Source organism: Papio anubis, chromosome 3 (assembly GCF_008728515.1).
Source record: "Papio anubis isolate 15944 chromosome 3, Panubis1.0, whole genome shotgun sequence".
In the NCBI taxonomy this organism is placed as follows: domain Eukaryota; kingdom Metazoa; phylum Chordata; class Mammalia; order Primates; family Cercopithecidae; genus Papio; species Papio anubis.
This window is the reverse complement of record NC_044978.1, coordinates 138,230,220-138,252,417: the sequence shown is the minus strand read 5'-3', so window position 1 is coordinate 138,252,417 and position 22,198 is coordinate 138,230,220. Positions and strand designations below refer to the sequence as shown.

The 22,198-nt window shown below is 35.8% G+C and overlaps 1 protein-coding gene across 10 annotated transcripts in view; it reads right to left on the bottom strand.

The window, feature by feature from the left end:
* Positions 1 to 22,198, bottom strand: part of SMARCAD1 (SWI/SNF-related, matrix-associated actin-dependent regulator of chromatin, subfamily a, containing DEAD/H box 1) — an 85,879-nt gene that overhangs the window by 26,363 nt on the left and 37,318 nt on the right. For 9 of the 10 annotated variants that reach the window (XR_004182799.1, XM_031664607.1, XM_031664610.1 and 6 more), the window contains 3 exons: positions 15,317 to 15,418; positions 14,248 to 14,329; positions 11,791 to 12,182 (listed from right to left, as the gene is read on the bottom strand). Coding sequence is in view for 8 of the 10 variants with exons in the window: in XM_031664607.1 (XP_031520467.1) it covers positions 11,791 to 12,182; positions 14,248 to 14,329; positions 15,317 to 15,418 (576 nt within the window). In the remaining 2 variants the exon portion in view is untranslated. Of the gene's footprint in view, positions 1 to 11,127; positions 11,768 to 11,790; positions 12,183 to 14,247; positions 14,330 to 15,316; positions 15,419 to 22,198 lie in introns of those variants that run through there. The other variant, XM_031664614.1, reaches the window with a different exon arrangement.

Below are 22,198 nucleotides of genomic sequence, written 5' to 3'. Positions count from 1 at the left end.
TTAGAAACATTTCAAAACCTAATTCACTTTTGTAGTCACTGCAAATCTGATCTCTCACCTCTATGTGTCATTTCCTATGACTATTACATATTAAGATTAATCTTCTTAAAAGATATTTTTCCACATCTATCATCAAAGTGTAGCCCTTCAAGTTTTCAAAACTCCAATTATTTGTCACTTGATATTTTACTTCTAACCAGAGACTATTACATGCAGAGATATTACATGAATCAAAAGTTAACTATGACCAATTCAATAATTAGATAAGGTTTTTAAAAATTAGTTTCAACATAACACTACAAACAGTTCTCTGTGAAAACTCACAGAACTTCTTTCAAAACACAGTTGTATTTATTTTTCAAAAGGAGGCACTGAATATTTCATACGTAAAAGCTATATCAGAATTAGAATTTTTCAGATAGATAGCTGAAAATGTATATCCTAAAAAAATGACAAAAAATATTTTTAGTGGAAAGGATGAGAAAGCCCAAAAGCTATCTGAAATATCTGGGGCAAAAATGAAAATCCCATAAGCCAGAACTAAATACAGGAAACTAAAATAAAACCATCTATTAGGAAAATACCACACATGATTTTTATTCATGTCATCCTATTTAGCATATTTTTCCAAGTTATAACAAGAATCACATTAACAACTGTAAGTAATCACAGTATTTCTAAGTTGAGTGAAAAGCTCAAGCAATAGTAATTAAGTGCTTTAGGGATATACTTAAGATAATTTAATAAAACACAGTTTATAACAATATACATTTTCGTATTTATCCCAGAATAACTTGGAAATATACAAAATATCCAATCTATTCTTAGCACTTCAAAAATGGCACTGTAAAATACTAAGTTTATTTGCACACTACTCTACATTTTCCACAGGGACAACATTCATAATCACAATGTGATCTTCCACTCCCCCTACTTTGTGCTTTTCAGGGGAAAGATCTATACATAAGCAGCAGTATAGATAAGAATCAGTGTCTTAAGGAGGTTCTACCAGAACTTTTAGCTAAAATACTTTTATTTTTCAATGCAACCAAAAATTAGAGGCCAAAAAACCAATCTCATGCTGATTGTAGTATGTGTGTGTAATATATGTATATGTGAGAGAAACCCAACAAATTAATCAGAAAATAAGGAATGAACATACATTATGTGCCATTTAGGTGCTAGGCACTATTAGATACCTTTTATTCAGTAACTCATTAAATCCTCATAACTACCACCAATAGTAGTCTACCAAATCTAGACGAAAAAACTAAGGTTCAATTTCTAACATCACAAAGCTGGGTAAGAGAAAAAGTCCATGCTCTTTTCACTGTAACTAGTACCTCCCTAAATAAAATAATTTAAGACCTTAAAAGTTCAAAATAAACTTTTTTTTCTGTAACCAACTACCATTTATTAAGTTCTTTTTTTTTTTTTTTTTTTTTTTTTTTTAACAGAAATTACTCTAACTGTTGAATTATCTGGGAGATAGACACAGCCCCTGTCCTTGTGGCCTATGATCGTTGGGAAACACAAGTTAACAATTTCAAGCATAACCACTGGTATAAACAAGGGAAATAACAAAAGTTCATGGGCACTCATCACAAAAAGACTAATAAAATCTAAGACCTAGGAATTCCTTATGGAGTAAGAAGCCAGAAATAATAAAAGAACTGTTTTAATGGAAAGATAAATTCACATGTCAGAACCTAGAGAAGCAACAGACAAGTCTGAACAGGAAGGCAGTAAGGGTATGAATCATGTTGATGAGTTCTAAACTGAACTTACGGGCATCAAAAGGCTACTGAAGGGTTTTAGAGAGTTCCTGTTTAGAAAGAACTCTATGAGAGTAATGTGAAGGAGGTTTGAGAGCAAAAAACTATTAAGGTGGCTTTGAGTTGAGAGACAATAGTGGCCTGTGTTGGACACAGAGAAACTGATAGATTTATGATCTTTAGGAGGTAGAATCCATTAAGTGTAGGGAGATGAGTGAAAAGAGTTAAGCCTAACTCCCAGACTTCTGGCTTCAATGCTAACAGATTAGTAGTACCATCTATTGAGATTAAAATTTACCAAGTTGGCAAGGGAAGTCTCTTTCTGGATATATTAAAGTTGGGATAGCTACCAAATTTTGGAGATAGAGCCAGTGGTTAAATAAAGATCTGTATCTTAGGGAGGAGATATAAGCTGGAGAAAAAGATGCCACACAGGTGACCATCAAAGTCAAAGATGCTGATGAGATTACCTAAGGAAAAGCACATGAAATTCAAGATTAGAAGACTGAGAGCAAAACCCTGAAGAACATCAACATTTAAAAGCGTTTTAAAATAGACAAAGCAAGAAGAAATGTAGGATGTGGTATCAGAGAAGCCAAGGAAGAAATAATTTCAAAAAGGAAAGTGTAAGTTTTAACTGACAAAAAACAATAAACTGGCCAGGTGCGGTGGCTCATCTAATCCCAGCATGTTGGGAGGCCAAGGCAGGAGTATGGTCTGAGCCCAGGATTTCAAGACCACCCTGGCAACATGGCAGAACTCCATCTCTACCAAAAACACAAAAATTAGCCAGGTGTGGTGGCATGTGCCTGTGGTCCCAGCTACTCAGGAGGCTGAGGTGGGACGATGGCTTGAGCCTGGGAGTCAGAGGCTGCCATGAGCCAAGACGCCACTGCACTCCAGCCTGGGTGATAGAGACCCTGTCTCAAAAACAAACAAACAAACAAACAAACAGACTTACTTAATCTTTCACTGATTATAATGAATTTGTATAAAATACACCACATGGTAAATAATTTCTATAGTATTTCTCATGGACAGTTCTGAGTAATTAAATATGTAGCTAATTCACAGTGGTTATAAATGTGTAATTTTATTCACAATAGTTATGCTTTGAAGATATGTGCCAGAAGCACACGGAGAGGTAAATACTCATCTAATTACATATTCATAATTCAGTAGATATCTAAAGATGTTACTGTATTGCTGAAGGTTAGTGCCTAAGCATAGTACGAGTTTAGTGGTAAGTAACAGCCAATATTTTCTGAGAAACAGATTAAAAGTAAAATGTGAAGATTCCTAACATGTAAGTCACACAACCATTATTACGAAAACCAATGTTAGATTACACTAAGTGAATATATTCAAAGTGAAGCTGAAGCACACTAAATCTTTATAAAGCAATTATAGGTCTCATTTCTTTTTCACTTAAAAAAGAATATACTACTATTCTTCAAATATTTTCAAAAGCTTGTTATACAAGAGGTAACTCTGAAAAAATTAGTATATTGTGATCTAATCTTATGATTTTTGTAATATAAAAATTATTTTATTATAAAATAATCATTATATTATTTTCTGCCACTGAACAGCTTTCTGAAATATAAAATTTCCTTCATAGCTGAAACTTCCTAATATAAAAAAATTATAGCAGACATAAATCACAAATTCACTTAAGTGGTCCCATTTATACATTTAAGTTTGATGTCTTTTTATTTATGAAAAAAATTTTCTTCCTTTTACTTATTTTTTAAGAGCATAAATTAATTATGGTCATTTGGAAGCCACGAGAAAGGGTTAAAAGGTGGGGGTGACCAATCATTATTTTGAGAGCTGGAAAATTAAAGGAAAGAATAAACACTTACTCTGAATTCTGCATACAAACAGCAACATTTAGAGTGGCAGATATAAGGAAGTTCTTTTATAGATAATTCCTAAAGAAGTAGCAATAACAGTATTAAAATATTATTTTTGCAGGCTGGCAGGATGGCTCACACCTGTAATCCCAGCACTTTGGGGGCCAAGGTGGGTGGATCATCTGAGGCTCCAGGAGTTCAAGACCAACACAGTGAAACCCTGCCTCTACTAAAAATACAAAAATTAAGTGGGTGTGGTGGTGCACGACTGTAATCCCAGCTATTCGGGAAGCTGAGGCACAAGAATTTCTTGAACTCGGGAGGCACAGGTTGCAGTGAGCCAAGATCACACCACTGCACTCCAGCCTGAGTGACAGAGTGAGAGACTGTCTCAAAATAAAATAAAAAAATAATAAAAACTATTAATTTTGCAATGGCTAATGAATTATGGATTCAGACATGTAGCATCAACAGCTGGTAATGTTACAAAAAGTAACAATCAGATATTACTGTCTTCTGATGAAAGAACACATCACTAACTATGTAATAATATTGGTGGGTCCATTTAACTTTCTAATTATCATTTTACAGAAAGTACTAGTCCAGTGGAACATGTTAAACTACACTGGAGAGGTATAATCAGAAAAGTTTAGACAGGGGAGTTATAGAACAAATGCCCCACTTTCTTTACCAAAAACTGGAAAAAGAGAAGGGGAGAGAGTGGGGGATGAGGAACCTATAGATTAAAAGACTTAAAAGACCTATCAAGCAATCTCAGGGAGTTGATCTTACTTGGATCCTAATTCAAACTAACAAACTATAAAACAAATGAACCAATACTATGGTATTTATGAGACAACTGGAAATTTGAATTCTGAATATTTTGATATTAAGAAAGTACTGATGATTTTTATTAGATATGATAATGTTATAGTTTCTTCAGGAGATACATATTCAAAATTGTAAGGATAAAATGACATCTGAGATGTGCTTCAACATAATATGATGGAAGGAAGTGGACAAGAGTATGGAAGAAACACATAGGGGTTCATTATACTATAACATTGTGTGCTTAAATTTCTTGTAATAACAAAATGGGAGAGGCAATGAAGGGGAGTGCAAGGTCATTCTTACTTCAGGATGCTTTAACAGTCAAGGGTTGGTCATGAGATTTTTAACTGAACTTCACTTCTTGGTTATTTTGAAGTTGAAATTTCAGAACAACTCCTTAGGACTCCCTAACACTCCCTACCTCTCCCCTCCCACACAAGTAAACCAACTTTAGAGATGATCAAAATGACTGTTGCTGATTTAGAATTTAGATCTATCTAACAACAACCCACTAACCAGGAAGGTAAAACAGAAGTAGACAGTTTTTCAAAGGAAAAAGAGTTTAATTGAATGATGAATTTACTATGATTTGATTCAGCTGTGACAGTAAACCCAAACTATGAGGGGTTTAAATAAAAGAAAGTTATTCATCTCTCATGTAAATAAAGACCTGAAGAATTGATTCAGATTTGGTATGTTGGTTCCAAAATTAAGGATTCTTTTAACTCTGTTGCTTCAATAACCTCAACATCCACCATCATACTGACCCTTCTATCAGCAGGAAGAAACAACGCTTTCCGAAAGTCGTAACGTATCACTGCTCATAGCCCATTGGAATGAGCTTTGTCAAACTATCACAAGGGAGGCTAAAACAGTCTTAATATATTGTGGGTAATATGTCCATAAGCCTGGCCATAAATCTGATTTAAAAAGCTATAGGGGCCGGGCGCGGTGGCTCAAGCCTGTAATCCCAGCACTTTGGGAGGCCGAGACGGGCGGATCACGAGGTCAGGAGATCGAGACCATCCTGGCTAACACGGTGAAACCCCGTCTCTACTGCAAAAAAACTAGCCGGGCGCAGTGGCGGGCGCCTGTAGTCCCAGCTACTCGGGAGGCTGAGGCAGGAGAATGGCGTGAACCCGGGAGGCGGAGCTTGCAGTGAGCTGAGATCCGGCCACTGCAAACCAGCCTGGGTGACAGAGCAAGACTCCATCTCAAAAATAAAAATAAAAAAATAAAAAATAAAAAGCTATAGGGTGGGCATGGAGATTTAACAAAAAAAAAAAGAAGAATGGTTTGATTTTAAAAAGTTCGATTCAATACGGCTAGAACTTAGTGGACAAACAGAAAACAACAGTTTCTCAGCATTTCATTAATAATATATACGACACTTGCAGTGCAAATTATTGTGAATATCTGCAGCTAATGTTTTTAAAGAGTCAGGCAACTGATGGCATTTCATTTTTAGACTTTCCCACAGGTAGGCACTATAATTACACCCCACTTACAGATGTTTGCTTACAGATATGTAAGCTGTTAGAAAATGGCAGACATGAATTCAAAATCAGGTAATCTAGCTTCACTATATTATTCACCTATCACCTAGTATGCACTTACAAAACCAATGGAATAAAAAAAGTGGCATGCACTGAATTCAGAAACAAGAGATTCAAAATGAGAGAGACAAAAAGATTCTCCAGGATGTCAGGAAAATGAAATCCTAAGGCCACAACTGATAAGCTGGCCTACAATGTAACTAGTCCAAATTGGAGCAGGTGATAAAATTCCTGATTTTCTAAAAAAGATGAAACTGACAGATTACGAGAGGTGTCTAAAATCTCAGGCCCAGGTGCAGTGGCTCATGCCTGTAATCCCAGCACCCTGGGAGGTGGAGGTGAACGGATCACTTGAGGTCAGGAGTTCGAGACCAGCCTGGCCAACATGGTGAAACTCCGTTTCTACTAAAAACACAAAAAATTAGCCAAACGTGGTGGTAGACGTCTGTAATCCCAACCACTCAGCAAGGTGAGGCAGGAGAATCGCTTGAACCTGGGAGGCGGAGATTGCAGTTAGCTGAGATCTCATCACTGCACTCTAGCCTGGGTGACAGAGCGAGACTGTCTGAAAAAAGAAAAAGAAAAAGGAAAAGAAAAAAAAATCTGACAGGAAATTTAGGCAACTGGAAAAGACTTTAGAGTTGACATAATGACAAGTATATAAGAAAATAAACAGAAAAACCAAGACAAATAATAACTAGAAAAAAAAATGAGAGAAAAAAAAAACATGTAGTATACTACATGGTTCATCTATGAAAGGAATCTGCATAGTCTTAACAATGCAGACACTAAAAATGATCTTCAAAATCACCATGTTAACATATATTAATAGAACTGGGGAACAGAAAATGAGTATGTGAAGTGAGGTAGACAGTGAGAGTTAAATCCTATTGTCTACAACGTTGAGTAGATAAATTATCTATCAACTTAACGTCATTTTAGACAAAATGACAAAAAGTGCATCATAATTATATTACATAAAGATATGGAGGTGATCAGAACAATCAGACAAAAAGTCATGAAAGAAGTTATCTGCACCATGGGCAACAGGTTGGGGAAAAGGGTGGATATGGATTTTTTGGGGGGAGAGAACAAGCCTATAGAATTATTTGTTAATCTAAGTGTATGTGTAAATAATAAAAGTATAAACATTAACAGAAAGTAAAGAAATCAAATAGTTAATATCTTCATTAATTTGGGGAGGGGGAAAGAGGGGCTCTCTCTTAAGGAAAGGTGTAAGAACACTGCTGCCACCATGTTACTGTTTTCGGAACACAAAAATCACTTAATCCTGTAAGTTACTTAACTTTCCCCCAAAATAGATTTAAGAAATACAAAGTACCCTATAAATGTGGGATCTAATAGTAAATCTGAAGTTACTGAAAAGCACAGAAAAGATGATTCTGCCAAATGTATACATAAATAGATGATGCTCAAAACATCTTAAATGGTGGGTATCTTTGGTAGAATTTGGGGTAAACTTTACTTTTTCATTTCCACAAATACTGTTTCAATTTTAGGTAAAACAAATCGTTTTCAAAAAATGATAAATCTCTTTTCAGAAGGAAGAAAGTAAAAAAGCTAACTGCTACTTTCTAAATAATTACATGAAAAAAACTCATCAATATGGCCCTAATCATGATCTCTTCTTTAAAACCTCGAGTGACTATTCAAAGGACTTTTTTCTTTCAAAAACAGTCAGCATCTGAAGTATCCCTCTCTTGCCACAGTGTGTCACTCTTACTGCACAGATATTTTTGAATTTCCATGGGAAGGGAGAAACTGTTTAAAAGTAGATTTAATTTTCAAATTATTAAATCCCCACTTACCAAAAGACAGCCCTGAGGACAGAGTCCTAAGCTTATTCATTATTTTAAATACCTGGCAGCAACCTACAAAGTACTCAAAATGCACTTGTAGTTTTAATACAATTATCAAACTTATACAAATTAAAACAAAGCCTGAATATATAGTAATCTTACAAATAAATTCACTGGTGCCACCTTATCCAGAAAGAAGAAATACCTATTACCATGCATTAAGTGGCCAATTTAGGCCAAGTATTTTACAGAAATCACCAGTTAAAACAAAGCAAAGGGTCGGGTGTGGTGGCTCACGCCTGTAATCCCAGCACTTGGAGAGGCCACAACAGGTGGATCATCTGAGGTCAGCAGTTCCAGCCCAGCCCGGCCAACATGGTGAAACTCCATCTCTACTACAAATACAAAAATCAGCCAGGTGTGGTGGCGGGCACCTGTAATCCCAGCTACTAGGGAGGCTGAGGCAGCAGAAACGCTTAAACCTGGGAGGTGGAAGTTGCAGTGAGCTGAGATCATGCCATTGCACTCCAGCCTGAGCGACAAGAGCGAAACTCTGTCTCAAAACAAAACAAAACAAAAACCAAAAAAGAAACTCCACAGTCTAGTAGATGAGAGTAATACAATGAGGAGGATAGTGTCTGACATGAACTAAACCTGAGCTGCTTGGTTATTAGCCAAGGAAGACGGGATCTACACTGATCTAAATGTTAACAAATTAGATGCATATATAAAAGTCTTCAGGTTGAGTTACTGATGCATGTTGCATTGGTCAGCATAAAAACATTACTAATCTGATTAACATATAAAGATGCAACACAGTTAGATTTTTCACAGACATAATAATATTCCCTACCCTACTGTGTGCAAGGCTAGACAAAAATCCAGTAAATGGATGGTGAACTGATGCCATCAATTGTGTGAGATTGGGCAATAAAAAATCCAATTTTAACACAATAACAGTACAAGTTTTTAAACTAATGACATTTTTGGCTTGCTATATTTCTGAAGCCTACTTGATTTAATGATGAGATTTTCTCACAATGGGCACCTACGTTACTGTTGTCATGCAGAAAAATTGTAAGTAAAATGGAAAAAATCATGAAGAAAAATTTAAAAACAATATTTAAATTTTGACTCATAGAAAAAAATGATTATAAAGCTGCAAGCATAAATATCTTCTTAGGTAATATACTTTTTAAAAAAATCAAACTTTCCTCATGTAAAATGAGGGTGACTAGAATATCTGGAGTGTTTTAGTTTCAAAAAGCATTAATTATCTGACAAATAAGTCATAATAGTATAGAAAGGTAGTAACCTCTAGATTTAAAATTACTGTAATTAGATTACCAAGTAGGTGATATTAATAAGTATATTATACTTACATTTTATATATCATATCTATTACACTTATATTACATTTATATGTCTACTACCTTGAAAACAACTCAATGATCTACAACGTTGTTTTAAAAGGCACAATATAATTTTCACATTCAAATTACTTTTATAAGACAATGAAATACTAATTACATTTAATCATTTAATAATCACCAATGGTAAAGAAACCTCACTTTTAACAAAAATTACTATTGTATATATATACTTTATTCATGGGCTCAAGTATGCATTTTTTAATGAAATATTTATGAATTTCACAGTCTGTAAATAGAAATTCTCCAATTCTTAAGACTAAATAAGATTAAACAATGATTTCAAGAGAAGACTAGTTGTTAGCAGGTTGTTCTTAATATATTTAATACCTTGTAATTTTCACTAAAATATGACTGAGCAATATGATTAAAACCTCAACGAATTCTCATAGAAATTTCTAAATATGGCAGCTACCAACACAAAACAATTTTTTTGGCTTTTGTTTCCTTTTGAAGTTGTTTAGAGGTACATTATCAAACCTCACTGATTAACAGGGAAGAAGCAAATTATATAGCTTTTAACTAAAATATTCATAATATTGACTTTTGTTTTGATAATTTTATTAAGATATTAAATCTGCTCTAGGGTAGGGTTTGGGCTAAAAAAGTACCCTATAAATAAGTCATATTTAAAATTCTAAAGATTTTTAAAGTAGAAGCTCAAAGTTCTAAGCAAATTAAAATTTAAAGCATATACATATTTACTTGCTAATTTACACTATTAATTTGAAAAAGCTCATTCACCTACTTTGCTAAGGATGTCAAACCACTGTACTCACTGAATTCAAGTAGAAAGTTTACTTTTCAGATACGTTTAGACTGTTACATAAAATATTTCACATTTGGACGGATGGTTAGAACAAACAATATAGTCCTTATGTTCAACTTTTAGAAAGGGGCAAGATGCTAGGAGGTTTAAGCAAGTAATGCATAATCTCCAAATTCATGTCAAGACTAATTTAAACTCTGCTGATTAATTAGTAGGGGAAATAAGATTTCTACATGTTAAGTTGCGAATATTTTTTAAAAACATCTGGCACATATACCTCTGGTAAAATTGTATAATTTACTTTTACTATAAGATATGCGGGCAAGTAGTTACAGCAACTAAACAAACTAGTGCAGATAATTGCATATCTTATTAAATAAATTAGAATCCCAACAAGCCTGAGCAACCCAATTCTGCAACAACATAGGAGACCATTAAAGATTAAAAGAAAGAAGAAAAGGAAGAAAAGAAGAACAAGAAAGCCCTTCAGCAAATACTTTAACAAATAAATCACTCAGGCAAAGTCAAACAAGTTTTGAAAGGGCCTGCTTTGACAGATGTTCTCTGGAAAAGCAAAGGCTTCAGGCAAAACGAATGGTTTTATTATTATTTTTTAAAGCTACGGAATATTATTAATGTTGTTTCTGTATTTCTCAAATATTTTAATTTTAAAAAATGCATTTACAACCATTGTTCAGGGACTCTCCCCTACTGCCACTTGGAGACACTTATCAAGGGATTTAACGCTCATTTAGATGTGTTACAAGTATAAAATTAATCACAAAAGCAACTTTGCTCCCTAATTTAGGGAATAAAACTTCCTAAAAAATTTTATAAAGCATCAAGAGTTGCTGCATCTTTTAAAGCTGTAAAAAATCATCCATATTGCTTTTACAACAGGCCTATCTATAATTCCTGCCATAAAAGCCCACACAAGAGTTGAAGCAAAATTTAAGAGTTCTTATATTTATCTGTATGAATAAGATTTGATGACTATTGGTATTCATAAAACTCAAAATGCAGGTATTCTGGATAAAACCTGTTTACAGAAAGTCAAATTCCAGAAAATGATCATGCAAAGTGTACTTACCAGTGCTTATGCCTTCCCTTCACCTAACGCTTGAATTCTAGGCTTCCAGAAATTTTTCTATCTTTCCAATTAAAAACGCTGCAGCCTGCTACACTCCATAAAATGGCCGCGTTGTTTAACCAAGAAAAACATGTTAGAGATTGAGCTGTCACTTTTAGAAGAAAAAAAGAAAATAAACAATTGCTTCTTTTGTGGTGAAGCATAAAACACTTAGGCTGGCATTTTGAATCATGGAGCTCCCCTGGCCGTTGCTATTGCTCTTCAAGTAGTTGTAGTAAAATTTCTGCCACATTCTTGCTTTCTGCATGGTGTCTCAGCAGTAACAGATCAGAACAGGCTAGCAAACAACTCCTTCCTAAATGTAAGCTCTAATTTCTTCTTCTGCAGTGAAATGAACCAAGTTTCTATGCAAAAGAATGAGTGACAGTATTCCCAGCCAATCAGCTTGGGTTTTTTCAGGAAAATCACCCCTTAATTCATTCAAAATTAGGTCATATGACACTATTTGAAATACTATTGGCTTACCATGAAAGTAATGTTTGACTTTACACAGGATAAGGCCACCCATCTATGCTTCCCTGGGCTGAAGACAACTTGACTATAACCGGTACTGTGAATTAAATACACACACACATACAGGGGAAAAAAAGAATAAAGCCTTACCAGAGTCTCCCAACTATTAAAGGGCCGGAGCTCTGTTATCTTCTGAGCCTTCTTCTGAGAACACTGAGGAATCAAAGTAAGTTCACCAATTGAAGCATCTTGAAGGAAGTGAAGAATTTTACCTTTATAGCCATCCTCCATCACTTCTTCACCACTACTATAGTCCTCATCTAATGAACTACCGACATCAGAACCTGAATCATATTCAGAGTCTTCAACAACTCTCTTTGGATTAAATACATTTTTTTTACGTTTCTTGTTAAAGCCATTTTGTGCTTTCATTGAAAATTTCTGTTTTAGTTTTGTTTTAGTTGCATTTTTAGGGTAATTTTGACTTCTTGAAGAAACTTCTTTTCCATTTGGAACCTCACTTTGTGATGCATACTGCATATCTGCACACAAAAGACAAAACAGTAACTAAATTAGAAATACATAAATATAAAGAAAGATTTCAAATAAAAACTTAAAACATTTACCTATTCCTTTTGAATACAGAAGAATTCAACCACAATTTATTGTTAAATTTGATACACTTTAAAAATACTTAAGTAGAATTTGAAGTTAAACAATTAGTTTCAAAAGCAGGCGATAACTTGTTTTTTAAGTGAATTAAATATAAATTTCTCTTTTCTGACAAAGGTCCTGAGAACATAAATGGCAGCTGCATATATGCATCATGTCTCAGATATTCTTAGCAGCCCCACTCAACTATGCCAACACTGAATATAGCAGAACAATGCTTACACTACTATAAAGCTTACTAATAAAAAGTGTGTATGTTTCAACTATCCATAATTTTCCAATACTATCTTCAATATTCTAAGTTTCATCGTTACTTAAAAAATTATTCAAATAGTCTGGGCATGGTGGCTCACGCCTGTAATCCCAGCACTTCGGGAGGCTGAGGCGGGCAGATCACAAGGTCAGGAGTTCGAGACCAGCCTGACCAACATGGTGAAACCCCGTCTCTACTAAAAATATAAAAATTAGCCAGGCATGGTGTTGCTTGCCTGTAATCCCAGCTACTCAGGAGGCTGAGGCCAGAGAATCACATGCATCCGGGAGGTGGAGGTTGCAGTGAGCCGAGATTGTGTCATTACACTCCAGCCTGGGTGACAGAGTGAGACTCCGTCTCAAAAAAAAAAAAAAAAATGCAAATATGGTATTACCAAAAAGTCCCACTACTTTATCACTATCAGTTTACAGAATTCTAAGATGCCTGTGAATGAAGGTACACCATTATTTTATGTACCAGTGAGAAAACATGTACCAATCTATAATACAATACTTTATTCAGAAATGTTTACTTACTCAGCTATTAGACTTACAGATTATCATACCTTTTTTTGTGTGCATTTATTAAAAAATAAGCAAAATAAATTGGCTAAAGTATTCCTCAAATCTTTTCACATTCATAACATGGCTCTTTTGACTCATTTTTCAAACTTAGATTTGGTGGCTTTCTTTTTGCCACAGAAAATCATTTTCTGTGCCATCAAGAGCATTGGCAGTACAGCCTTTCTTTTAAAACAATTTATTAAAAAAAAAAGGCCGGGCGCGGTGGCTCAAGCCTGTAATCCCAGCACTTTGGGAGGCCGAGACGGGTGGATCACGAGGTCAGGAGATTGAGACCATCCTGGCCGACACGGTGAAACCCCGTCTCTACTAAAAAATACAGAAAACTAGCCGGGCGAGGTGGCGGGCGCCTGTAGTCCCAGCTACTCGGGAGGCTGAGGCAGGAGAATGGCGTGAACCCGGGAGGCGGAGCTTGCAGTGAGCTGAGATCCGGCCACTGCACTCCAGCCTGGGCAGCAGAGTGAGACTCCGTATCAAAAAAAAAAAAAAAAAAAAAAAATCCGAAACATCTAAAGCTACCATGCTGGGCTTTTAAAACTGGCTTTGCAATTATGAAGAGCTAGTCTACTTGATTCTTCCTTAGGTATGTTACTAAACATGTATGACTCAACTCTTCCTTACCACCTCTCCTCTATCATTTGGTTCCTAGAATTAAGAGTGCTCCAAAATGCGTTCATGCCTATGATATCCTTAAGTTTCTGATGCTAGTGCTTTTGATATCTGTGCAAGTATAGGCTAAGACATCTATATTACAGTAATGACATGATACCACCAATCACAAGATCCACCCTGACAGTTGTTAAAAAGTTTCTTTTACACTAAATAAAACATGGCAGTTTATAAGTAGTCTTAACTATCAAGAAAGACTGAACAAATAGAAAGATATTTATTGTTTTGTTTTACACTACGATAAAGAACAGGCAGGTCAAAACATTTAAAAACTGGTTGTTAAAGAATGTTTTTACATCATTACTTTCAACATCTTTTGCAATCCCACCCTCTGATTAACAGCTAATAGGTTTTCTTATATACCATTTTCTTATACACCAAAATATAGACTATAATGAGAAGTATGTATTTTCTATGACACAGAATAATTACCTTGGTCTTCTGCAAACACTTTTAGAGATTCTAAAGCTTCTGTGTACATCCATTCATGTTCCTTGAGTACTTCTCTTAGTTCCTAGAAATAAGTCATTTATCTTTTTGTTAAAAATCTCAAATTAGCAACTTGCAGAAAATGTCTACGCTCTTTTAAAAATAAGTTAATCACTTGAAAACAGAGAATTCATATCTGATTATTTTGCACTTGTTTCTACATTCCTTTACAAATGCTTTCTGTGTAATTTCAACTCCACAAATACACAATAGTCTTCAAAGGAAAGAAAACTTGACATTTTTATTGCATTTCTAACTCTCACTATGAAGTACTGTGTACACTAGAGGATCAAGAAGTGTTTGCTCAATTAAAATGAAATTTCAATATGCAGCTAGGCTTTTACAAACTGCCAACTTCAAAACATGTAGTTTCAACATAGGTAATGAACCAATATGGCAACAAGATTTTGCATTCAGCTCATCAGAATTTAGTAGATGTACTATCTGAGCATATATACTCAAATAAGTCAATGCAAGTGTTAATGTACTCTAAATGCTAAATAAATTATGTGCTTCTATATATGATCATGGGATTAAACAGAGGGCCTTTTAGCAACAGCATGTGTGGCATGAGTCTTTAACAACTCTGAAAATATTCTTACTATCTGGGAAGTAGAAGAAAGCTTATGAAATATTAAGACACTGAAATGGAATACTTTTTAAATTCTTATAAGAAATTTCAAGAATGAGAACATGAAAAAAACTAAGCAGTTACTTGATGGGGCAGGGTTACAGATGACTTTCTAGATGACTTACATGTTATACATGAGTTCACAATTTTTATTACGGTTATTTTTTAATGACTTAGGGATACAGTATAGATACTATAGTAAACAAGGTAAACAACATAAATAAACAGCATGAAAATACTTTATAACATTGATAAAAGAAGAACATTTAATTAGAAGAATGCAAAACTCACCCTAAGCTTTTATGTGGTTGAACTCTAACACTATTTTATAATAAAAACACTTGGTGTACACTGATTAAATTTTCATACACGACTACTCACCTGTTTATCAAAATTGGGAAATTCCTTTTGCAATTTCAATACAATACTTTCCTGCTTTTCCCAATTACTGCTAGACTCTGCAGACTCATTTGAGTCCTCTCCCTAATGGGGAGAAAAAAAAGAAAAAAATTTAAGAGAAATCAATAACAATGGTCTTAAGGCAATTATAATCGTATTTTGACTTGATCTGAAAATTATCACAATCAATCAGAAGAATCCAAAATGTTTGTTTCTGTGAACATTAACAAATTTATGTCTTTAAGGATAAAAAATACTGCTAACTTAAGATCACTAAAAGACTCTGCGACTCTGCATATCCAGTAACTCAAACTTTATTCTCAGTGCTTAAAATGAGATAAATCTGCTAAAAGCTAGAATGATCCTCAAATTAACTCAATATAATTCAAGTATACTGATGTCTTCTCCAAGACAATGGTAAATTTTAAAAGGATACAAAAATATCTCATCTATGTTCACTATTATATACCCACCTATAAATTTCAAATTCTGAGAAGAGTTTACTTTTAGTTCACTCTAGATTCACAGAATGGCTTAAATATTAACTACTCAGTCACAACATAAAACTGACACAATGATAAAAGGAATTTAAGTGGAACTAAATAATGTATAAACCAAACAGATTAATATGAGAATTGTGGCTATAGTCTCACTTTTCCTTCTTCTCTGTCACTTAACTTCACTTGAAGAAAATGGTTAAAGTCCACATTTAAGCAAAAAGAAAAGACTCCTTGTGTTCATGCATACGAAAAATTCTAGTCAATCAAAAAGCATTTGTCTACTCTGCTTAGAACTGTACCACATGCTATACACACAAGATGGAGAAAAATATAGTCTTCTTCAACCTCCTTTATTATCCAACAACTGAATTGCTATTTTTCTCTTTCAATACCTTAGATAGAAATAACTAAATTCTGATACCTCCTCTGCACAATGGAGTAAAACAAAATTTCATAAAACAGAGACCAGTAAAATGCTATGGATATTTGGACTAAAGAAGAAAACTGCATGTGTTTCATAATAGTAATTGGTCCACTTGGGCTCCAGTGCAGAGAATGTAGATAGGTTACAAGGATGAAGAATTAAACCAGAGCTAACATGGAATAAAGCCTAAGGTTAATCTTTTTTTCAGAAGCAACAGGATTTTGAGCAGAGGAATAATAAGACATATTGGTGAAACACATCTGGAGAAAACATTTCAAAATCCTCAGAAATTCATACTGCCACCTTTATAGCCCAGGCACACTGAAATTCCAAGAACAGTATTTTAAAGCTCACAGATGAATAACAACCAGCTGAGGAGGGAACAGATGCAAGTATCTAACTCCAGACCACTGCTTTTTCACTACGTAAGTGTTTCCTAAACTTCAGTTGTTCATTTGTTAATATATCAAATGTGCATCAATGGACAAACAAATAAATTGTGGTAAACACATAAAATGGAATATTACTAAGTCATAAAAAAAAGAATGAAGTACTGATACATACTACAACACGAATGAACATTGTAGTATATTTGAAAGCATTATGCTACGTAAGAGGCTAATAAAAAAAGAACAAAATCATGTCCTTCACAGCAACATGGATGTAGCTGGAAACCATTATCCTAAGCCAGCTAATGTGAAATCAGAAAATCAAATACCACATTTCTCACTTATAAATGGGAGCTAAACATTGGGTACACATGTTCATAAAAATGAGAACAACAGACACTGGGGAACACAAGAACGCGGAGGGAGGATGCGGGGGAAGGGTTAAGGAAAACTACCTACTGAGTACTAAGCTTACTATCTGGGTGACAGATTCATTCACACTTCAAACTTCAGCATCACGCAATATACCTCCGTAACAAACTTGCATATATACCCCAATTTCATACATAAAAGTATGAAAACATAAAACATAAAAACAAAACACATTTTTCTGAAATTAAAAAATAAGAGGCTAGACATAAAAGGTTACATATTATATAATTCCACCTATGTGAAATGTTCTGAATAGGTAAATCCAGAGACTGAAGACAGATTGGTGATTGCCAGGGGTTAGGGGGAGGAGGGAATGGGGAGAAACTGCTTAATGGGTATAGCATACTATTATGTGGTGATGACAGCGTTTGGAACTAGACAGGAATGATGGTATACAACATTGTAAGTGTACTAAATAGCATTAAATAGTTCACTCTAAAATGGTTAATTTAATGCTACATGAATTTCACCTCGATAAAATTATTTGGAAAAGAGTAAACAGCTCTTGGGAATCAAATATATGATAGCACAATATTTAGTAGATGGTGTGCCTATCATGTGCTGTTTGCTCTTGGATCCCATACTTCTGCCAGCTCTAATTCCTGGTGACTGAATATACTCATGTGGTACAGGAGGTTACACAGACGCTTTACAAAAGCTAGTTGATAAAGTTTGGGCCCCTATCTGTCTCAGCGGGCCCAAGGGATATGATTCAACTCAGTGCTTATTTTTCCATCTTCAGAATCATAGTTGGAACAGACATATTTGGCACTGGCAGAAATCCCCTATTATATTAGTTCCCTGACCCATGAGGTATGGGCCACTATTACAGGAAACACCAAATCCAAGTTCCTAGAATTGTCCCTCTCAATCAAAACAACAATCATAAACAAGTACTACAGCCCAAAAGGAACTGCAGATATTGACATTACCATCTCATCCCAATGTAAGATGCCTCCTTGACCTATACAAAAAGTAGATGAGTCTTGGGAGAATTATTTAAGAGTATCATAAACAATCAAACTCCACCTGCAGCTGCTTTACAGGATGTGGTATTTTTGCTGGAGCAAATCAATATGGCTATGCAGTTATCAACCAAGCACTTGCTTTTTCCCCTTTCCCAATTAGATCAAACGGAAGCAATTTGTTTTTATCTTGGCAGGTTGAATGATACACCTTCAGTCTTCAGAGTTACAGTAACTTTCCTGGCTCTCTCAAATAATACAGTACTCACGGACTTCGATGGTTTTGCAGAGTCCAGAGAGTGTCACTTGATCCACTATACTGAAGACATCATGTTGACTGGACTTGATAAACAGGTAGTGGGTATTTTCAATGGTACTGGTCAGATACATACATGCCACGTATCAGGGTGAAGGAATGATCATCCTCACTCTGAGGCCCATCACTTTTATGGGAGTGTAGTCTGGAGCATGTTGCAAACTCCACTCTTAAGAAAAGAAAGGCTGCACCTATCTGCCTCTTTAGACTGTTTAGACATTGGGAGCTCCCTGCACACTGGAGGCAAGATATACTTCATTCGGGTGTGTACTGCTTGATTGATTTTATAAAATACCTCTTAAGATTATCAGTTATGGCTGGGCATGGTGGCTCACGCCTGTAATCCCAGCACTTTGGGAGGCCGAGGCGGGTGGATCACGAAGTCAGGAGTTTGAGACCAGTCTGGCCAACATAGTGAAACACTGTTTCTACTAAAAATACAAAAAATTAGCCAGGCATGGTGGCAGGCACCTGTAATCCCAGCTACTCGGGAGGCTGAGGTGGGAGAATTGCTTGAACCCAGGAGGCAGAGGTTGCAGTGAGCCAAGATTATGCCATTGCACTCCAGCCTGGGCAACAGTGGGAGATTCTATCTCAAAAAAAAAAAAAAAAAAAAAAAAGATTGTCAGTTATGAATGGGGCCTGGGTTAAGAGAGGGCTCTGTACCAGGTCCAGAGTGCAATACAAGGTACTTTGCCATTTGGGTTTCATGACACCAGTAGATGCAATGATTATCCAAGAATCTGTCGCAGGTAAGGATATCATATGAAGTCTCTGGCAAGCCCCAATGGGAAAATTGTTGCAGAGAGTTTTAAAGAAAGATCATCATGTCCTCTTCTATTGACCACAGTCACTTTTGCTGTGACACATGCATTTCCAAAAATTACTACACTATGTAAAATTGTTAAAGTAAAAATTATAGCCGTTAGGAGAAAAACTGTTAGAGATACAATGTTAAAAACTTCATCAGTGACACATAAAAAGAGAAGGAAATCTAATAAAAATGATACCACAATTTTACACACACTAAATAGTTAACACATAAATACTACAATAAATATGAGCTGAAGTTTGCTTGTGGACATTGGGAGGGTTACAGCTTATGAGTTATTGTGAAGTGGTAGAAGATGGGTTATCTGAAAATGAATGGAAATGTGTAACACCAGATACAGAAAGTTGTAGCTCACTGTCCTTGTGTTATGTCCGCTGTACTAATTCAAAATATAAAGAATAAATAAAATTTCTGTGGTGTTGCTGGCCTCCTCCTTTTACACTAAAGCTGCCTGTATGGTTCCAAATTCGTCCGGATGCCATACAAGACTATTCTAATATCTTCAGCAGTAAAGCCACTATCTTCAAGGCAGTCCGACTTTTTTCACAGCATTTAAAACAACTGATCACTTGTATTATGTCACGGCGTACAGACTTCTGACTTTCATCATCACTGTCATCATCATCTTCTGCATTCATACAGCCATCAGCGGCAAGTTGCTGAAAGTTTTCTGCGGTTAGATCATCAGGATAGGACCCCAGAAACTTTTCAACATCCTCATTTTTGACTGCTCCAAGTCCAAACTGCTTTCTTAGATCAATATAGCTTGTTTTAAACTTTTAAAATTTCTCTGAAGGATCAAATTCTTCAAAATAAAGAATCAAGTCAAAGGCAATTTTCTGCCACACATAACACAAACACTCTTGGTATATTACTCCAGGCTTCAACAATGACATTGCAATGTTAAACCTCTTCCAACATTCTATAACCAACCACTTCTGCATCCCTGCCTTAGATAACATCAATTAATATCTTAAATGTTCACTTTAAAATAGTAAGCTATAAACACTGCTATCACACCTTTAAAAAGGGGCTATTATCAGAGAGGCAGTTTTTGGAGGCAAAAGGAAGAATGTGACATAGGTTGAAATCTGCTTTTGGAGAGAGAGCTTGATACACTGTAAGAATTTTTAAAGTGTGTGTTTTTTTTTGTTTTTTTTTTTTTTTAAAGTTTTGGGGCATTCATCCTCTTTAACAGAGAACTAAGTAAAAATATAAATGCAAATGTGGGCAGTCATCCATACATTTTGCTATACCTGACACGAACCTCAAAGGCTGACTTTAACAATTTCTTTTAAAAGGCTCACAGTTTGGTAAGTGATATTATTGGCTTCAGCTTCAGCTTCAAATCTCCATTTGGCACTGGTGCCGAATATCAGTTATGTCACCTTTAGAAGCCTTAAATCTCAGAGCATGTTTTCTGTCTTTCATATTTGGGTTATTCGAGGCATGCGTTCTTTTTTTTTTTTTTTTTTGAGACGGAGTCTCGCTCTGTCACCCAGGCTGGAGTGCAGTGGCCGGATCTCAGCTCACTGCAAGCTCCGCCTCCCGGGTTTACGCCATTCTCCGGCCTCAGCCTCCCGAGTAGCTGGGACTACAGGCGCCCGCCACCTCGCCCGGCTACGAGGCATGCGTTCTTAACAGGTATTTGTTTAATCAAAACCAAGAATTTAACACCATGCACAGCTGCCTTCTTCAATTTACTTCTGTATCATTGCTGAAAAACTCTTTTGCAGCTTTCATATCTACACTAATGGTTATGTCCAACAGCCAAAGGCTTAGGAAACTATAGCATTGTTTGAAATCATTAAAGCAACCACTACTAGCACTAAAAGGAGCCACTTATGCAGGGTACAGCGACTTCTATTTTAGGTCTATGTATATAATTACAAAGATCTATATGGGAAAGGTTGTCCCTTAGTTTATCACCCTTTGGTCTTGAATCCAAGTATTTGACAATCTTTCCTTTTCTTCTGTTTCTTTAGGCCTTGCTCTTACTGACTTTCCAGCACTTGAACCTGGTCCAGCCATACATACACTTTAATTTTTGTGGCATTATCTTTGATGGTCCATAATGTGGATTCCTTTATATCTCTTGCTTGGGATCTATCATATGTTCTTATTTCTTTCCAAATGTTCTCTTGTTTCGAGCTTCTCCTTAATACTCAAAACATTCCCTCTGCATGCACTGTGTGGCATTTTTGAAGCAGAATGCTGAGATAGGATTGGGATGTTGAATGAGTGCTTTTTTCAAATAGAAAAGATCACAAATGTCAAAGAACAGCACATCACCACCTAACAGGATAATATACATGGTAAAAAGAGGCAGCCAGTGGATACTGGAAACGTGTGTGTTTTATGCTTTCCTATGTAGCTTGGTTCAGCTGGAAGCAATTTTCTATGATCACCTACTATTTCTCATGGGCAAAACTGCACATAAATACACGCAAATTTTGGATTATACTCAAATCGTTCTCTAATGTATTAACACTGGAATAAATTCACATTTTAAAAACAAAAATGGGCCGGGCGCGGTGGCTCAAGCCTGTAATCCTAGCACTTTGGGAGGCCGAGACGGGCGGATCACAAGGTCAGGAGATCGAGACCATCCTGGCTAACACGGTGAAACCCCGTCTCTACTAAAAAGTACAAAAAACTAGCCGGGCGAGGTGGCGAGCGCCTGTAGTCCCAGCTACTCGGGAGGCTGAGCCAGGAGAATGGCGTAAACCCGGGAGGCGGAGCTTGCAGTGAGCAGAGATCCGGCCACTGCACTCCAGCCTGGGTGACAGAGCGAGACTCCGTCTCAAAAAAAAAAAAAAAAAAAACAAAAATGACTGATGTATTCTTGTGAAATAGCTATTGACTTGATAATAAATCCTGACAAAAGCAGAACAGTTGACCACAGAACATCAAATGACCATGAGACTTGAGTTGTTATGTGATCTGGGTATCTGATTTACCTAGCCTAAACCTTAGCATTGGCAGCAGCAACCCATCAAGTAGAAT